At 43.6% G+C, this 15,296-nt stretch overlaps 1 protein-coding gene across 1 annotated transcript in view; it reads left to right on the forward strand.

Annotated features, from left to right (window-relative positions):
• The first annotated feature begins 655 nt into the window (after positions 1-655).
• Positions 656-15,296, forward strand: part of LOC143782383 (leukocyte elastase inhibitor-like) — a 29,983-nt gene continuing 15,342 nt past the window's right edge. The window contains exons 1-3 of the mRNA XM_077269770.1: positions 656-777; positions 2,148-2,323; positions 14,397-14,534. Coding sequence (XP_077125885.1) covers positions 2,156-2,323; positions 14,397-14,534 — 306 coding nt within the window. The 5' untranslated portion in view covers positions 656-777; positions 2,148-2,155. The remainder of the gene's footprint in view (positions 778-2,147; positions 2,324-14,396; positions 14,535-15,296) is intronic.

Here is a 15,296-nt window from a genome sequence, read left to right on the forward strand (position 1 = left end):
CCAATTCTGCATGAGAAAACAATTGCAGCGTGCTGCGAGTGTATGCGAGAATCTGATCGCATGCACCCATATAAATCTATAGCTGTGTGTGAAACATCGGACTGCACTCAGATGTCATTCTAGGGCAGTCCGATTACCGTGGACGCCGTCAACGGAGGAGATGGAAAAATTAATTTCTCCATCCCCTCCGCACCGGTGCTGAGATTCTCTCATACGAGAGAATAGGAGCACAGTGCACTGACACTTGGCTCAAACTTTGCATAATCGGCATGATTCTGTCATGTGAGAGAAATGACAGCTGTGTGACCCCGGCGTTAGATGAACACATAGCATGTTTATATGCAGAGCCAGCCAGGTGTACTAACCAAAGCCTGCACAACTAGGATTTAACCCTAGCCTATCTGGCATTGTTACAATATACACAGTGAAATCACTGAAAAAGACCTCCTGTCTGAGAAGACCACCGCCTTATCAAGACCAGGTTCCCTGTGACAGATTTTCAGTATCACAATATGCAATTATTATGGGCACTGAGTAACGACAGTTGTGTGTAGGAGATTGTTCGCTGAATTAAAAGCTATTGATTGCAGACTTTAGTAGATTGATCACCACAGGCAGGAACCATTACATCAGATCCGTTGTGCTTTTACAACCCTCCCTGCTTCCTTGTTATAATTTCACATACTGCAGACTTCTCTTGCTCCATCGGCCACCACCCACCTCTGTGAAACATACAGCAGTCACAGCTTGGAAGAATCCAGGAAAAGTGCGAACAGGGTAAGGCTCCATTTACTCTCATGTTTCTGAAAAATACAAAGTTGATATAAGATAAAAAGCTTTTGAACACATTCTTACCGTGAACCCGAGCTGATTCCTCCTTATTCGTCTTACATATGTGTATAAATCTGCCTGAGTCTGAGACATACTGTATAAACAGTACAGTCGTTATTACTTGGTCGGACAGGAAGAAAAGTGTGAAAGGTAAAAGTACTGAATTCTCTAAGAATGCATGCTACATATGGCTTTACTATCCTCTATTTAAAAATATTCAGTACAAGTATGTATAGTTATTTATTGCTTCTCAAGAAAACCATACTGTTGTTTAATGGGTTAGTCTTGGGAAGATATACCCTCTCTAAAGTACCACCCCAGCGTTTGTTTGTTTTTCATGGCAGCACGTGAGTGATGCTTCTAATGTTTGGTCCCTGCAACTAGTCTTATACCTACCTACCGCTGCCTTCCCCTTCTATCGCCTCCAGTCTCCAGCAGATTGTGACCTGTCAGATCGCTCCAGTGTTTGCTGGACGGCCCAGAGATCACTTTTCACTTAATATTCCACAGCACTTTACATTTTAGAGGGACCTTCCTGTGATCACAAGTATGCGGTATACATACTCCCGGCCACATTCTGACTAGACTGTTTGCAGCCTTGCTCAATACACTTGCAATGAGTGAGGCTGCACCCATCTAGTCAGATTGTGGCCCAGAGTATGTATATTGCATATTTGTAGACTCATAACCGCCTGCCCCCAGCATCGGAGAACTCTCACGGCATGCAGTGTGCATAATGTGAAGATCCACAAGTCTGCAGTCACATAAAATGACTGCAGACCTGTAGCCTAAGGCCAGACAACCCCTTTTAATTTATTAGTCAGAGGGTAGAGAAGCTACAGTCAGTCTCTTTCTCTCCCTCTCTGTGGAGGACCTGACACGTTTGTACACTGCATGGGCAACCCATTGCTTTCTCTAAGCATCATGCAATGCTTATAGGACCTGACACCAGGCAAAAAGGGACCAGTATTTGTTCTTATTTTATCCCCTGCTCCAATGAGTATTCTGTTTTCTTGCATTTTTCAAAATCTGCCAAACAGATCCAGAGATATGGCCATAATATTTAGTGCTAATTTTTATGGTCTTTAAAAGTAGGTGTGGCTCACGGGATTCTCCGGGGCATGTCTTTAGATCGCTCCACATAACTACCCTGTGAGCTTCGTACGCCTACTTGGTAAAGACCATGAAAGTAGTTAGCACGAAATAAAAGTCTCTGGAACCATGTGGTAGATTTAACAATCAAACAATGGCAAATATTGCTACTACCAAATGGTCATATACAGCACAATGAATTTCTGTCTTCATTCTTGTTTCAGACCCCAAGATGGAGGCACTGAGTTCCGCGTGCACCAATTTCTCACTTGATTTGTTCAGGAAGTTATGTCAAAACAGCCCTAATGGAAATATTTTTTACTCTCCGCTAAGTATCTCAGCGGCATTGGCCATGATTTTCCTAGGTACAAAAGGTAAAACTGCTGAACAACTATCCAAGGTAAATAAAGGAAACCAGAAGGGTCTAACCGGCACCATGCTATGGCTGTAGCGCTACAGTTACATAGCCACATGCCATGTTATATTATTCTATGTTAGTGATCTAAGGGGTAACGTTTCTCCTTGTGAAGAGTGACAAGCCAGGCCTGGTATGTCAAAGTGAAGAGACTTATAAGCCATTATGCTACTCTGGGAAATTAAATATGCAAATTTTCTCTTCAGAGAGGATGAGCGCCACCTATTGAAAACAGCAATCCTAAAAGTTAACCCCTTAACGGCCAGAGGTATTTTTGGTTTTGCATTTTCATTTCTTCCCAGAGGCATAACTTTTTTATTTTTTGGTAAATATGGCCATGTGAGGGCTTGTTTTTTGCAGAGGAACTTTTGAATGACACCACTGGTTTTACCATGTCATGTACTAGAAAACAGTAAAAAAAATTCCAAGTGTGGTGAAATTGCAAAAAAGTGCAATCCCACACTTGTTTTTTGATTGTTTTTTTTTAACTACGTTCACTAAATGCTAAAACTGACCAATTATGATTCTCCAGGTCATTACGAGTTCATAGACATCAAACATGTCTAGGTTTTTTTTATCTAAGTCGTGAAAAAAATTCCAACTTTGTTAAAAAAAATAAAAAATTGTGCCATTTTCCGATACCCGTAGCGTTATTTTTGCGTGCTGAGCTGAGGGTTTCAATGATACCATTTTGGTGCAGATACGATCTTTTGATCACCCCTTATTGCATTTTAATGCAATGTTGCGGCGACCAAAGAAATGTAATTCTGGCATCTTGACTTTTTTTCTTGCTACGCCGTTTAGCGATCAGGTTAATTCTCTTTTTTATTGATAGATCGAGCGATTCTGAAAGCAGTGATACCAAATATGTGTATGTTTCTTTTTTTATTATCGTTTTCTTTGAACGGGACGAAATGGGGGTGATTTGAACTTTTATATATTTTTATTTATTTATGTATATTATATATATATATATATATATATATATATATATATATATATATATATATATATATATATATTAAACTTTTTTTTACTTTTGGCATGCTTCAGTAGTCTCCATGGGAGACTAGAAGCTGCCATAAACCGATCGGTTCAGCTACATACAGGCGATGATCAATTCGCCTATATGTAGCTGAATTACTCACTTGCTATGAGCGCCGACCACTGGGCAGTGCTCACAGCAAGCCGGCAGTGACAACCACAGAGGTCTCCAGGAGACCACTGGTTGTCATGCCAACCCACCAGTGACCCACGATCACATGACTGGGGTCACCAGTGGGCGGATTTCCGGCGCGATTGCCAAAAGCGCTTGTTAAGTGCAGGTGTCAGCATTTGACAGCGGCATTTAATGGGTTAATAGCCACAGGTGGATCACGATTCCACCAGCGGCTGTGTCGGGCACATGTCAGCTGTTCAAAACATCTGACTTGTGCAGGGAAAGATGTGGGCCAGCGCCGGAGCCCACATCAAAGTGAGGGAGTCCGACATTGGCGTACTATTATGGCTGATGTCAGAAAGGGGGTAGCATCGACTCTTTAACTATCCTTGCAATATGGCTTAGGATGCAGGCCAAACCAAAACCTCAATTTGCTGATACGGTGTTTTGGGGTGTTGCCCCTCATCAGTACAAAGTATGAGATCTGATTTGGCTAAGTGAGAGGCTTTGGATTGGGGTCTAAGGGGTAACGTTTCTCCTTGTGGAGAGTGACAAGCCAAGCCTAGCATGTCATAGTGAAGAGACTTATAAGCCATTCCTCTGGGAAATTAAATATGCAAATAAATAAGTTATATTGCAAGTTAAAGAGTCAATATTGACTTTTAGGAGCACTGCTTTCAATAGGTGGCGCTAGAGTTCTAGTCTTTTTCCTTTCTGACAATTTGCATATTCTATGTTATGGAAAAATTCATGTAAGGTTCTGAATTTTACTAATCATACTTAGAGGCCATGGTAGCAGGAGAATTAGGGCTCATACTCACTTGCGAGAAACTCGGATGAGTCTCGCACGGCAATACCCGGCATTTCACCCGGCACTCAGGAGCGGAGAGTGCGGCTGCATGTATTCCTATGTGGCCGCACACTCTGATCTGAGTGCCGGCAGCAGCGCCGGGTATTGCCGTGCGAGACTCATCTGAGTTTCTTACAAGTGAGTATGAGCCCATATACAGAGATGCATTTTCTTGATTATTGGTACATCATGTAGTATCATAGGTCACTTTTCTGAGGCAAATAAAACTAAAGTAATCGGTCTCTTATCAGTAAGGGATATCCAATGCTAAAGCTTCACCATAGCAACTTGCACCATAATAATGATTAATGTACACGTAATTTGCTTGTAAAAGTTACTCATGTACTTGGTGAACTTTAGACTCGCCATTTCTAACTTTATACAATGAGCTAACATAACCAAACTTGATTCTGGTAATAGATATTTTTTTTTAATATAGCAACTAAATCAATAATTGTTGAAATCCATAACAACTTTCAAGAGACACTGGGAAAATGTCAAACAGTCTGCTATAAAAAAGCAGGATTCACAATAGAGAGGCTGTGTTCCCTGCTATATTTTTTCAGTTGCATTTTTTGTGCAGAAAATTTGCTGCGTTTGACTATCCAAGCAAAATGATTATGATTTCATGAAAACTTGTTTTTGGTGTTTTTCTTTTTCTATTGATTGAAAAAAACCACATGAAAAATACAGTTACGTTTTTAAGTGCAGAATCAAGAGCTTTTCTGTACTAAAAAAAACATTGAAATAAGTTACTTCAAATCTGCACCAAAAATGCATCAAATGAAGGGGAACACACAGCAAAACAAAAGCAATAATCAGAGAAGATTGTTCTAGCATACTTTGGTGCAGACACCTGCACTTTGTTTAATGAGATCCTTTTTAGGAGCAGTATATTATGAGGTTACTGTAATTCCACCCTTCTCACCAGTGATCAGAGATGACATACTAGCTTCTGCTCCTTTAAAGGGGATCTGACACCAGCTTTTTGCAACCCCATCTGAGAGCAACATAATTTAGGAGTAGAGACCTTGATTGCAGCGATGTGTCACTTCTTGGGTTGCTTCCTGCAGTTCTGATAAAATCACTGTATAATCAGCAGCAGATTCAACAGTTCTCTGAATGCTGAGCCCTGTTTAACCCCGCCCACACCACTGATTGGCAGCTTTCTAGGAACACTGTGCATAAGCAGAAAGCTGGTGGCATGTCTTTATCGAGCATGGGAAAATATTCTGTAAACTCCGCGACTCGAGATAACTACAGTACATTCCCCTGCATTCCATTCATTCACCAAGTTTTAAAGACAGGGGCGGCTGCATTAGCAGAGCTCCTGGGTGTAAAATGATTTAACCCCTTCAGATGGATTTACAGCGTGGGACAAGACTTAAAGCTTGTGTGTGTTTTATTAACCATTTCATACTATAGGATTAATAATGGATAGGTGTCATAATTGACGCCTCTCCATTATTAACCTGGCTTAATGTCACCTTACAATAGCGAGGTGACATTAACCCTTCATTACCCCACATCCCACTGCTACACAGGAGTGGGAAGAGAAAGTGCCAGAATAGGCGCATCTTTACAGATGTGCCTTTTCTGGAGTGGCCGGGGGCAGATGTTTTTAGCCAGGGGGGCCAATAACCTTGGTCCCTCTCTAGGCTATTAATATCTGCCCTCAGTCACTGGCTTTCCCACTCTGGCGGAGAAAATTGCGTGGGAGCCCACGCCAATTTTTTCCGCAATTTAACCCTTTAATTTAATAGCTAGAGCCCCCAAATTTGACACCAAGACACTTCTTACATTAGTAAAGATGAATATGTAACAAATGAAGGGATATGAGATGGTTTACTGTATGTAAACCATGTCTCATATCATGTCGGGTTTGTGAAGGAGATAGGAAAAGCCGGCAATTGAATTACCGGCTTTTCTGCTATCTAGCGCTGAATTAAATATAAATACAGTATATATATATATATATATATACAGTTAGGTCCATATATATTTGGACAGAGACAACATTTTTCTTATTTTGGTTATAGACATTACCACAATGAATTTTAAACAAAATAATTCAGATGCAGTTGAAGTTCAGACTTTCAGCTTTCATTTAAGGGTATCCACATTAAAATTGGATGAAGGGTTTAGAAGTTTCAGCTTCTTAACATGGGCCACCCTGTTTTTAAAGGGACCAAAAGTAATTGGACAAGATTCAATAATTTTTAATGAAATGTTCATTTTTAGTACTTGGTTGAAAACCCTTTGTTTGCAATGGCTGCCTGAAGTCTTGAACTCATGGACATCACCAGACGCTGTGTTTCCTCCTTTTTGATGCTCTGCAAGGCCTTCACTGCGGTGGTTTTCAGTTGCTGTTTGTTTGTGGGCCTTTCTGTCTGAAGTTTAGTCTTTAACAAGTGAAATGCATGCTCAATTGGGTTGAGATCAAGTGACTGACTTGGCCATTCAAGAATATTCCACTTCTTTGCTTTAATAAACTCCTGGGTTGCTTTAGCTTTATGTTTTGGGTCAGTGTCAATCTGTAGTATGAAACGACGACCAATCAGTTTTGCTGCATTTGGCTGGATCTGAGCACACAGTATGTCTCTTAAGACCTCAGAATTCATTCGGCTGCTTCTGTCCTGTGTCACATCATCAATAAACACTAGTGACCCAGTGCCACTGGCAGCCATGCATGCCCAAGCCATCACACTGCCTCCGCCGTGTTTTACAGATAATGTGGTATGCTTTGGACCGTGAGCTGTACCACGCCTTCGCCATACTTTTCTCTTTCCATCATTCTGGTAGAGGTTGATCTTGGTTTCATCTGTCCAAAAAATGTTCTTCCAGAACTGTGCTGGCTTTTTTAGATGTTTTTTAGCAAAGTCCAGTCTAGCCTTTTTATTCTTGATGCTTATGAGTGGCTTGCACCGTGCAGTGAACCCTCTGTATTTACTTTCATGCAGTCTTCTCTTTATGGTAGATTTGGATATTGATACACCGACCTCCTGGAGAGTGTTGGTCACTTGGTTGGCTGTTGTGAAGGGGTTTCTCTTCACCATGGAGATTATTCTGCGATCATCCACCACTGTTGTCTTCTGTGGGTGCCCAGGTATTTTTGCATTGATGAGTTCACCAGTGCTTTCTTTCTTTCTCAGGATGTACCAAACTGTAGATTTTGCCACTCCTAATAATGTAGCAATTTCTCGGATGGGTTTTTTCTGTTTTCGCAGCTTAAGGATGGCTTGTTTCACCTGCATGGAGAGCTCCTTTGACCGCATGTTTACTTAACAGCAAAACCTTTCAAATGCAAGCACCACACCTCAAATCAACTCCAGGCCTTTTATCTGCTTAATTGAGAATTACATATTGAAGGGATTGCCCACACCTCTCCATGAAATAGCCTTGGAGTCAATTGTCCAATTACTTTTGGTCCCTTTAAAAACAGGGTGGCACAGGTTAAGGAGCTGAAACTCCTAAACCCTTCATCCAATTTTAATGTGGATACCCTCAAATGAAAGCTGAAAGTCTGAACTTCAACTGCATCTGAATTGTTTTGTTTAAAATTCATTGTGGTAATGTCTATAACCAAAATTAGAAAAATGTTGTCTTTGTCCAAATATATATGGACCTAACTGTATATATATTGTAGGGATTTCACTCACTCAGGTGCGATGGCTGACACTCAGGAGGCACGTTTCTTTAAAAGTTCTCAGGGTTTATTACCTCATAAACCACATGGAAAGATAACAGCAAATAAATAGCCTTTAGTTTAGCAAAAGAAAAAACAAAGTGTCCAGTCCTTCAGGCTCCCTCAGCCTCTGTGCTGCTCCGCACAGAGAGCTCTGCAGAGAACTGCCCTGTCTGCTTCCAAGAACATCCACGGGAGGCTAGCAGCTCCACACATCTCCTCTGTATTAAGCATTAGCCTGTCTAATATAGAGCTAACCACACCCAGTAACCCATCACATTATTAGCCATGTGGTCTGACATCACCACAGGTCCTGGAACACACATATATACATGGTTATATACAACAAAGAAATACTCCGGGCTACATTACAGCAACAAGGCACTTATATGGCACATACCTCCCGTCGACTACACACCCTTTAGCCATGCTACATACCTCCCCCCTCTGCCTAAAGCCGTGGGGCTTGGCACTTTTCCCCATTAAACAAGGGATTCTTGATAGGGCATCCGCATTACCGTGCAGCTTTCCGGCCCTATGTTCCACATGGAAACTGAAGTCCTGCAGGGCTAAGAACCAACGGGTGACCCTAGCATTTCTACCCTTTGTTTCCCTCATCCATCTTAGTGGGGCATGGTCAGATATCAATCTGAATTTACGACCCAGCAGATAGTACCGTAACGTGTCCACCGCCCATTTTATGGCCAAGCACTCCTTCTCAACGACTGAGTAGTTCTTTTCAGAAGTTACTGTCGGCTCTCTATCTTGCCACGGCTTGATGAGGTTGACATGTTATACTTGGAATGGTTTCCATCTTCCTGGTTGGTGAATTTTATAATTTACTTCACCAAGTTTCTCGACAACCTCATATGGCCCTTGCCATTTGGCCAAGAATTTGCTTTCTACCGTTGGAACTAACACAAGAACTCGGTCTCCCGGATTGAACTGCCTCACTCTTGCAGACCGGTTGTAGATTCTGGCCTGAGCTTCTTGTGCCTGGAGGAGGTGTTCTTTCACGATAGGCATCACCTTTGCAATCCTCTGCTGCATCAGGGCCACATGCTCAATGACGCTTCTGTGGGGCGTGGCTTCGGCTTCCCAGGTTTCCTTGGCTACATCCAGGAGTCCTCGCGGATGTCGGCCATATAGAAGCTCAAATGGTGAGAACCCTGTGGAGGCCTGTGCAACTTCACGAATGGAAAACATCAGATAGGGTAAGAGACAATCCCAGTCTCTACCATCTTTCTCTATAGCTTTTCTCAGCATGCTCTTCAGTGTCTTGTTAAATCTCTCAACAAGACCATCTGACTGGGGATGGTACACCGAGGTCCTCAACTGGGAGATTTTCAGGGCTTTGCATAACTCCCTCATCACCTTGCTCATGAAAGGTGTCTCCTGGTCAGTCAGGATCTCTTTCGTCAGACCTGTCCGGGAAAACACATGGACCAACTCGCGGGCTATACTCTTGGAGGAAGAATTTCTCAAGGGAATTGCCTCAGGATAGCGTGTGGCATAGTCCAGGATGACTAATATATACTGATGGCCCCGGGCTGATTTAACTAAGGGACCAACCAAGTCCATGGCAATTCTCTCGAACGGTACCTCAATAATGGGCAGTGGCACAAGGGGGTTCCGGAAATGAGGAGTGGGATCAGTTAGCTGACATGTAGGGCAGGACTTGCAATAGTTCACTATTTCTCGGTGACACCCAAAAGAATCTCTGCACAACCCGTTCCTGCATTTTTCCACCTCTAGGTGTCCACCCAAGATGTGTGAATGGGCCATGTCCAACACCTTCCGTCTATATGGACCCGGCACTACCAACTGCTCTACCAACTCCTCCCTCATTTTCCTGACCCGGTACAACAACTCCCCACTCATCAGAAAATGGGGAAACCTTGTGTCTGCCCCCGGCTCCTGTACCACCCCGTCAATAACTGTGACATTATTAAAGGCTTCCCTCAGAGTGGGGTCCCTATGTTGGGCAGTCCCCAAATTTTCACCGGTTACCTCTAACTCCATAGTGTCAGATGCAGGGGACACTTCCTCCTCATCCCCAACCAGCACACAAAAAGGAAACCTGTCTGTTTCTGGGTGTGGTGACACCCTTCCAGGGTTCACTGGTTCCCTACTCTTGCTAGGGGGCTCAGGACCTTTTCCCCACAAATCCCAAAACAAACAGAAATCCCGGCCAATAATTATAGGGTGCAACAAATCCTGCACGACGCCGACTATGTGTAACTCAGTACCACATGCCGTTTCAATGTCCACCCTAGCCACAGGGTAGTCCTTTGCATCACCATGGATGCACCGCACTCCGACCTTCTTTCCCGGGAGCTGGTGGAGAGGAAAAGTGGCCCTCACCAGGGTCACCAGGCTCCCCGAGTCTAACAGTGCCGTTACTGCTCGACCGTTCACCTTTACGGGACACGCTTGAGGTCCCTCGTTGGGTGGAGAGTTCACACTGCAGGCTGGATACGCATAGTATGAACAACGGCGTCCCATGCTGCAGTCCATCTGCTCAGTGGTCTGGGAACAATGGGCAGCTATATGTCCTGGCCGGTGGCACCTCCAACAAACAATATCACCCGTAGGGACCTTGGGCACCACCTCCCCCGCCCTTTGTGACCTTGGACACGCCACCCTTTTTGGGACTCAGCTCCCTTCTGGGACCCCCAGTACGGCATGGGTTGCCTCCCGGAGGAGCCTTCCAACCCTTGGTATCTCTCAACCAGTCCGATCAGCTCGTCGGCATTCTAGGGATCACCCTGGGCAACCCAAGTCTGTATGGACCTCGGGAGGGAATGCACAAACTGATCCATCATCACCCGCTCCACCATCTGTGCAGGTGTACACGACTCTGGCTGCAGCCATTTCTGGACCAGGTGCAACAGATCAAACATTTGAGAGCGAGGCAGTTTGTCCCGGTGATAGGCCCAGCTGTGAACTCGCTGTGCCCGGACAGTCAGTGTCACCCCCAAACGTGCGAGAATCTCAACTTTCAATTTGTGATACTCTTTGGCATCCTGCAAGGTCAAATCATAGTACGCCTTCTGGGGTTCACCCGTCAGGTATGGCGCCAGTACCTCTGCCCACTGCTCTGGCGGGAGTTTTTCCCTCTCAGCGACCCTCTCAAACACTGTCAGGAAGGCCTCAACATCATCCCCAGGAGTCATTTTCTGCGATGCGCGTCTTACCGTCTTCCGGACGTGGGTGTCATCAGCCAGACCTGGGGTTGGGGCGCTCATCTTGCCCTGGATGGCGGTTGCCAGAAGCTGCATCTGCTGCCGTTGCTCCTGCTGGTTCTGTTGAATCTGCTGCCGTTGCTCCTGCTGGCTCTGTTGTATCTGCTGCATCAACAGCCTGTTGGTCTCTTGCTGCGACTGGAGCACGTGTTTCAGCAGATCCTCCATTTTCTCTGGCAATGCTTGCTGGCTTACAACAGACTTGACCCAGGACATCCAATAACAGACTCTTCGTCTCCGCTGGAAACGCTGTCCGCACGTCTACCACCAATTGTAGGGATTTCACTCACTCAGGTGCGGTGGCTGACACTCAGGAGGCACGTTTCTTTAAAAGTTCTCAGGGTTTATTACCTCATAAACCACATGGAAAGATAACAGCAAATAAAAAGCCTTTAGTTCAGGGAAAGAAAAAACAAAGTGTCCAGTCCTTCAGGCTCCCTCAGCCTCTGTGCTGCTCCGCACAGAGAGCTCTGCAGAGAACTGCCCTGTCTGCTTCCAAGAACATCCACGGGAGGCTAGCAGCTCCACACATCTCCTCTGTATTAAGCATTAGCCTGTCTAATATAGAGCTAACCACACCCAGTAACCCATCACATGATTAGCCATGTGGTCTGACATCACCACAGGTCCTGGAACACACATATATACATGGTTATGCAACCAAAAGAAATAAAAGATCAGGCGGCACTGCCCTAATGTATTTTGACCTCTCAGTGGAGATCAAGACGCATATCCTACTATGCCGTACTTTAGAAGACTTCAGGTGCTCCTTCACGGAAAACAGTCACTTAGTCCAAAATATCTTTGCAAGAACGAATAATGAGGGCACTCACCCGTCTTCATTAAAATTATTCCTTTATTAACGATAACACATCCAGAGAACTGATATGGCCGGGGGAGAGAGAGAGGGCCTCAGCCCGTGTGAGCTGAGGAGAACGACGTCGTTCTCCTCTGCTCACACGGGCTGAGGCCCTCTCTCTCTCCCCCGGCCATATCAGTTCTCTGGATGTGTTATCGTTAATAAAGGAATAATTTTAATGAAGACGGGTGAGTGCCCTCATTATTCGTTCTTGCAAAGATATACATGGTTATATACAACAAAGAAATACTCCGGGTTACATTACAGCAACAAGGCACTTATATGGCACATACCTCCCGTCGACTACACACCCTTTAGCCATGCTACAATATATATATATAGACTGTATATAATATGTTATAACGAATATTTGAGCCCATGGATCCATTGTATGTCCGTTTTGCAAGCCTGCGAGAAAATATCACAGTACGGATGCCATATGGATTACATATGGAGGATGACATGCGCAAAATACGCTGCCACACCCTGCCTACGGATGACATACAGATCACTATTTTGGGAACATTTCTGCGTATTACGGCCGTAAAAAACGGACCGTATTTTCATACGCCTAGTGTGACGCTGGCCTAATGCTGCTGCAATTTAAAAAAAAAATAACATACTCACCTCTCGTTGCTGCCCGCTGCTCCTCAGCGTCCTGTCTCTTCACAGTGACTGTTCAGGCAGAGGGCGGCGCGCACACTAATACGTCATCGCGCCTTCTGACCTGAACAGTCACTGCAGAGGACGCGGAAGACGGAGCGGTGGTAGAACGAGGAAAGGTGAATATGAAATACTCACCTGCTCCCGGCGCGGTCCCTGGCAGCTTCTCCCGGACAGATGGTCTCTGGGAGCCGGCAGCTTCTTCCTCTGTTCAGCGGTCACTGGTACTGCTCATTACAGTAATTAATATGCGGCTCCACCCCTATGGGAGTGGAGTCCATATTCATTACTTTAATGAGGTGTACCACGTGACCGCTGAACAGAGGAAGCGCTGCGGGCGCCGGAGACCATGGGACATGCAGGGACTGCGCCAGGAGCAGGTGAGTATGTGACAGTCGTCGCTCCCCCTCTACTGCCGACCATGACTCGAGTATAAGCTGAGAGGGGCACTTTCAGCCCAAAAAAATGGTCTGAAAATCTCGGCTTATACTCGAGTATATACGGTTTATATGTTTTGAAGATTATTTGGTATTAAAACGATGTTTACAGTTGTGTTTTACAATGCTATTTTAACATGAGCTTTTACATAGAGAGAACTGCTGTATGTAGAAGCTCATGTTAAAATCGCATTGCATAGGGATGTCACACTGTTACTAGATGCGAGGAAATCGCATCCTCACATTGCAAACGGATTACATACGGATCACTTTTCAGGGAACATTTGTGCAATTCTCGGCCGTCAAAATCAGACTGATTTTTTTTATACAGTAACTGGTGACTCCAGCCTAATAGGTTTTAAATCAATGTGGTGGGCAGCCTGAAATGTAAGTACATGAAAGTGAAGTGAAAGTTAGATTAGAGAATAGGTTTTAAATCAATGTGGTGGGCAGCCTGAAATGTAAGTACATGAAAGTGAAGTGAAAGTTAGATTAGAGAATTAAAAGAAAAAATGTTTTTAGCATACCAAGAATATTTCAGCCTTTATTTCAGTATTTCTGATATTAATCTCTGAAAATATACCTGTATGTGACAATACTTATAGTTAGGGCCTTGGGTTGATTACGACGAGGACAAATTCTGCATGGAGTTTATATCTCATTATTGGAGGTATCAAGATTTGTTTAAAATTAGATTTTTTATATCCGTTGGGTAGGGGATATATTTTCAATAATTGGGGGTCCAAATGCTGGTTCTCTAATTCGACCAAGTCTCAATGGGACCAATCAGAAAGAGCTAAACACTGAATGAATGGAGCAGAGGTGCACATTCTGAAAAGCCCTGTTCTTAGAGTCACTGGGGACCCCAGTGGTGAGACCCCCAGTGATTGGGAAACTTTCCCCTATCCCATTGACAGGGGATAACTTATCAACTTTGTACACCCCTAATAATAACAGTAATAATATTTTTGTTACTTGTAATTATTAATTCTAGTCATGGAAAAGAGAGTTACTGACTTTTATGTTACAGTATGAGTATTATGAGCACTAATACAGATCTTCCCAAGCAGCAGAGATTTCCAGTATATATTAGAAGGGTGGATCTTACAATAAATTCTGGTTTCACATGTACACACATTTATTTTTATCTATACCTTTAGGCACTGCATTTTGAAACTGTTAAAGAAGTTCATTCAAACTTCCAAAGCCTGAATGCTCAGATTAATAAAAAATCTAGCTCCCATACCCTGAATCTGGCTAATCGGTTATTTGGAGAACAGACCTTCAACTTTCTTCCTGTAAGTCACTCACAATAATATTATTATTTTACTTATTATATATTTTTGTATATTCTTATCATTCTCACAGAGAGGAAACATCTGCATTAATAATGACACTGTTTTATATCTTTGCTCAAATTCCTTATCACTCCAGCAAAAAAAGAGCTTACACAAAGTCATGCCCGAAAGAGGGGACGGAATTCCTGGTCAATGCCAAAAAAAAATACATGAATCATTCATACAGACATCCAGGAGAGGATGAGGCTTAATAAGCTTTTTCTTATGCAAATAACACAACAGGGCTCTGTTTGTTGTGGCCTTTTAATGTATATAGACGATAATGCATATTTCATTTTAAGAGTTTACGTAAAGCTGGTAAATATAAAAAGTCTTGTCCTTTTACGTCCGTGAATAGGTTTGATATTCCTGAAGAATGGCGATGGAGCCGTCTTTCTGTCGCACACCACCTGTTCTGTGACCTTGTCACCTGCGCATTTGCAGCTCATAGATGAGGCACACGGCTCTCGCTGTCTCCACCGGCTCTGCTGAGTCACGTCATGGACACTTCAGCTGCAGCTGTTGGGATTACATGGACAAGAGGGTGCAGAAATTCTTCAGAGAAGCTGATACTCCGATAAATATATGCATTAAAATATTTTTGGGATGTTTTTACAGGGCACTGTTTCTCTTTTATGCTGGAATTAGGCCCTTTAGATCTCACATTTAGAACTCACATACGCTCTATTGAGGCCACGTCTATTAAAATGAACATCGTTCATA

The sequence above is a fragment of the Ranitomeya variabilis genome, chromosome 6, assembly GCF_051348905.1.
Source record: "Ranitomeya variabilis isolate aRanVar5 chromosome 6, aRanVar5.hap1, whole genome shotgun sequence".
Classification (NCBI taxonomy): Eukaryota; Metazoa; Chordata; class Amphibia; order Anura; family Dendrobatidae; genus Ranitomeya; species Ranitomeya variabilis.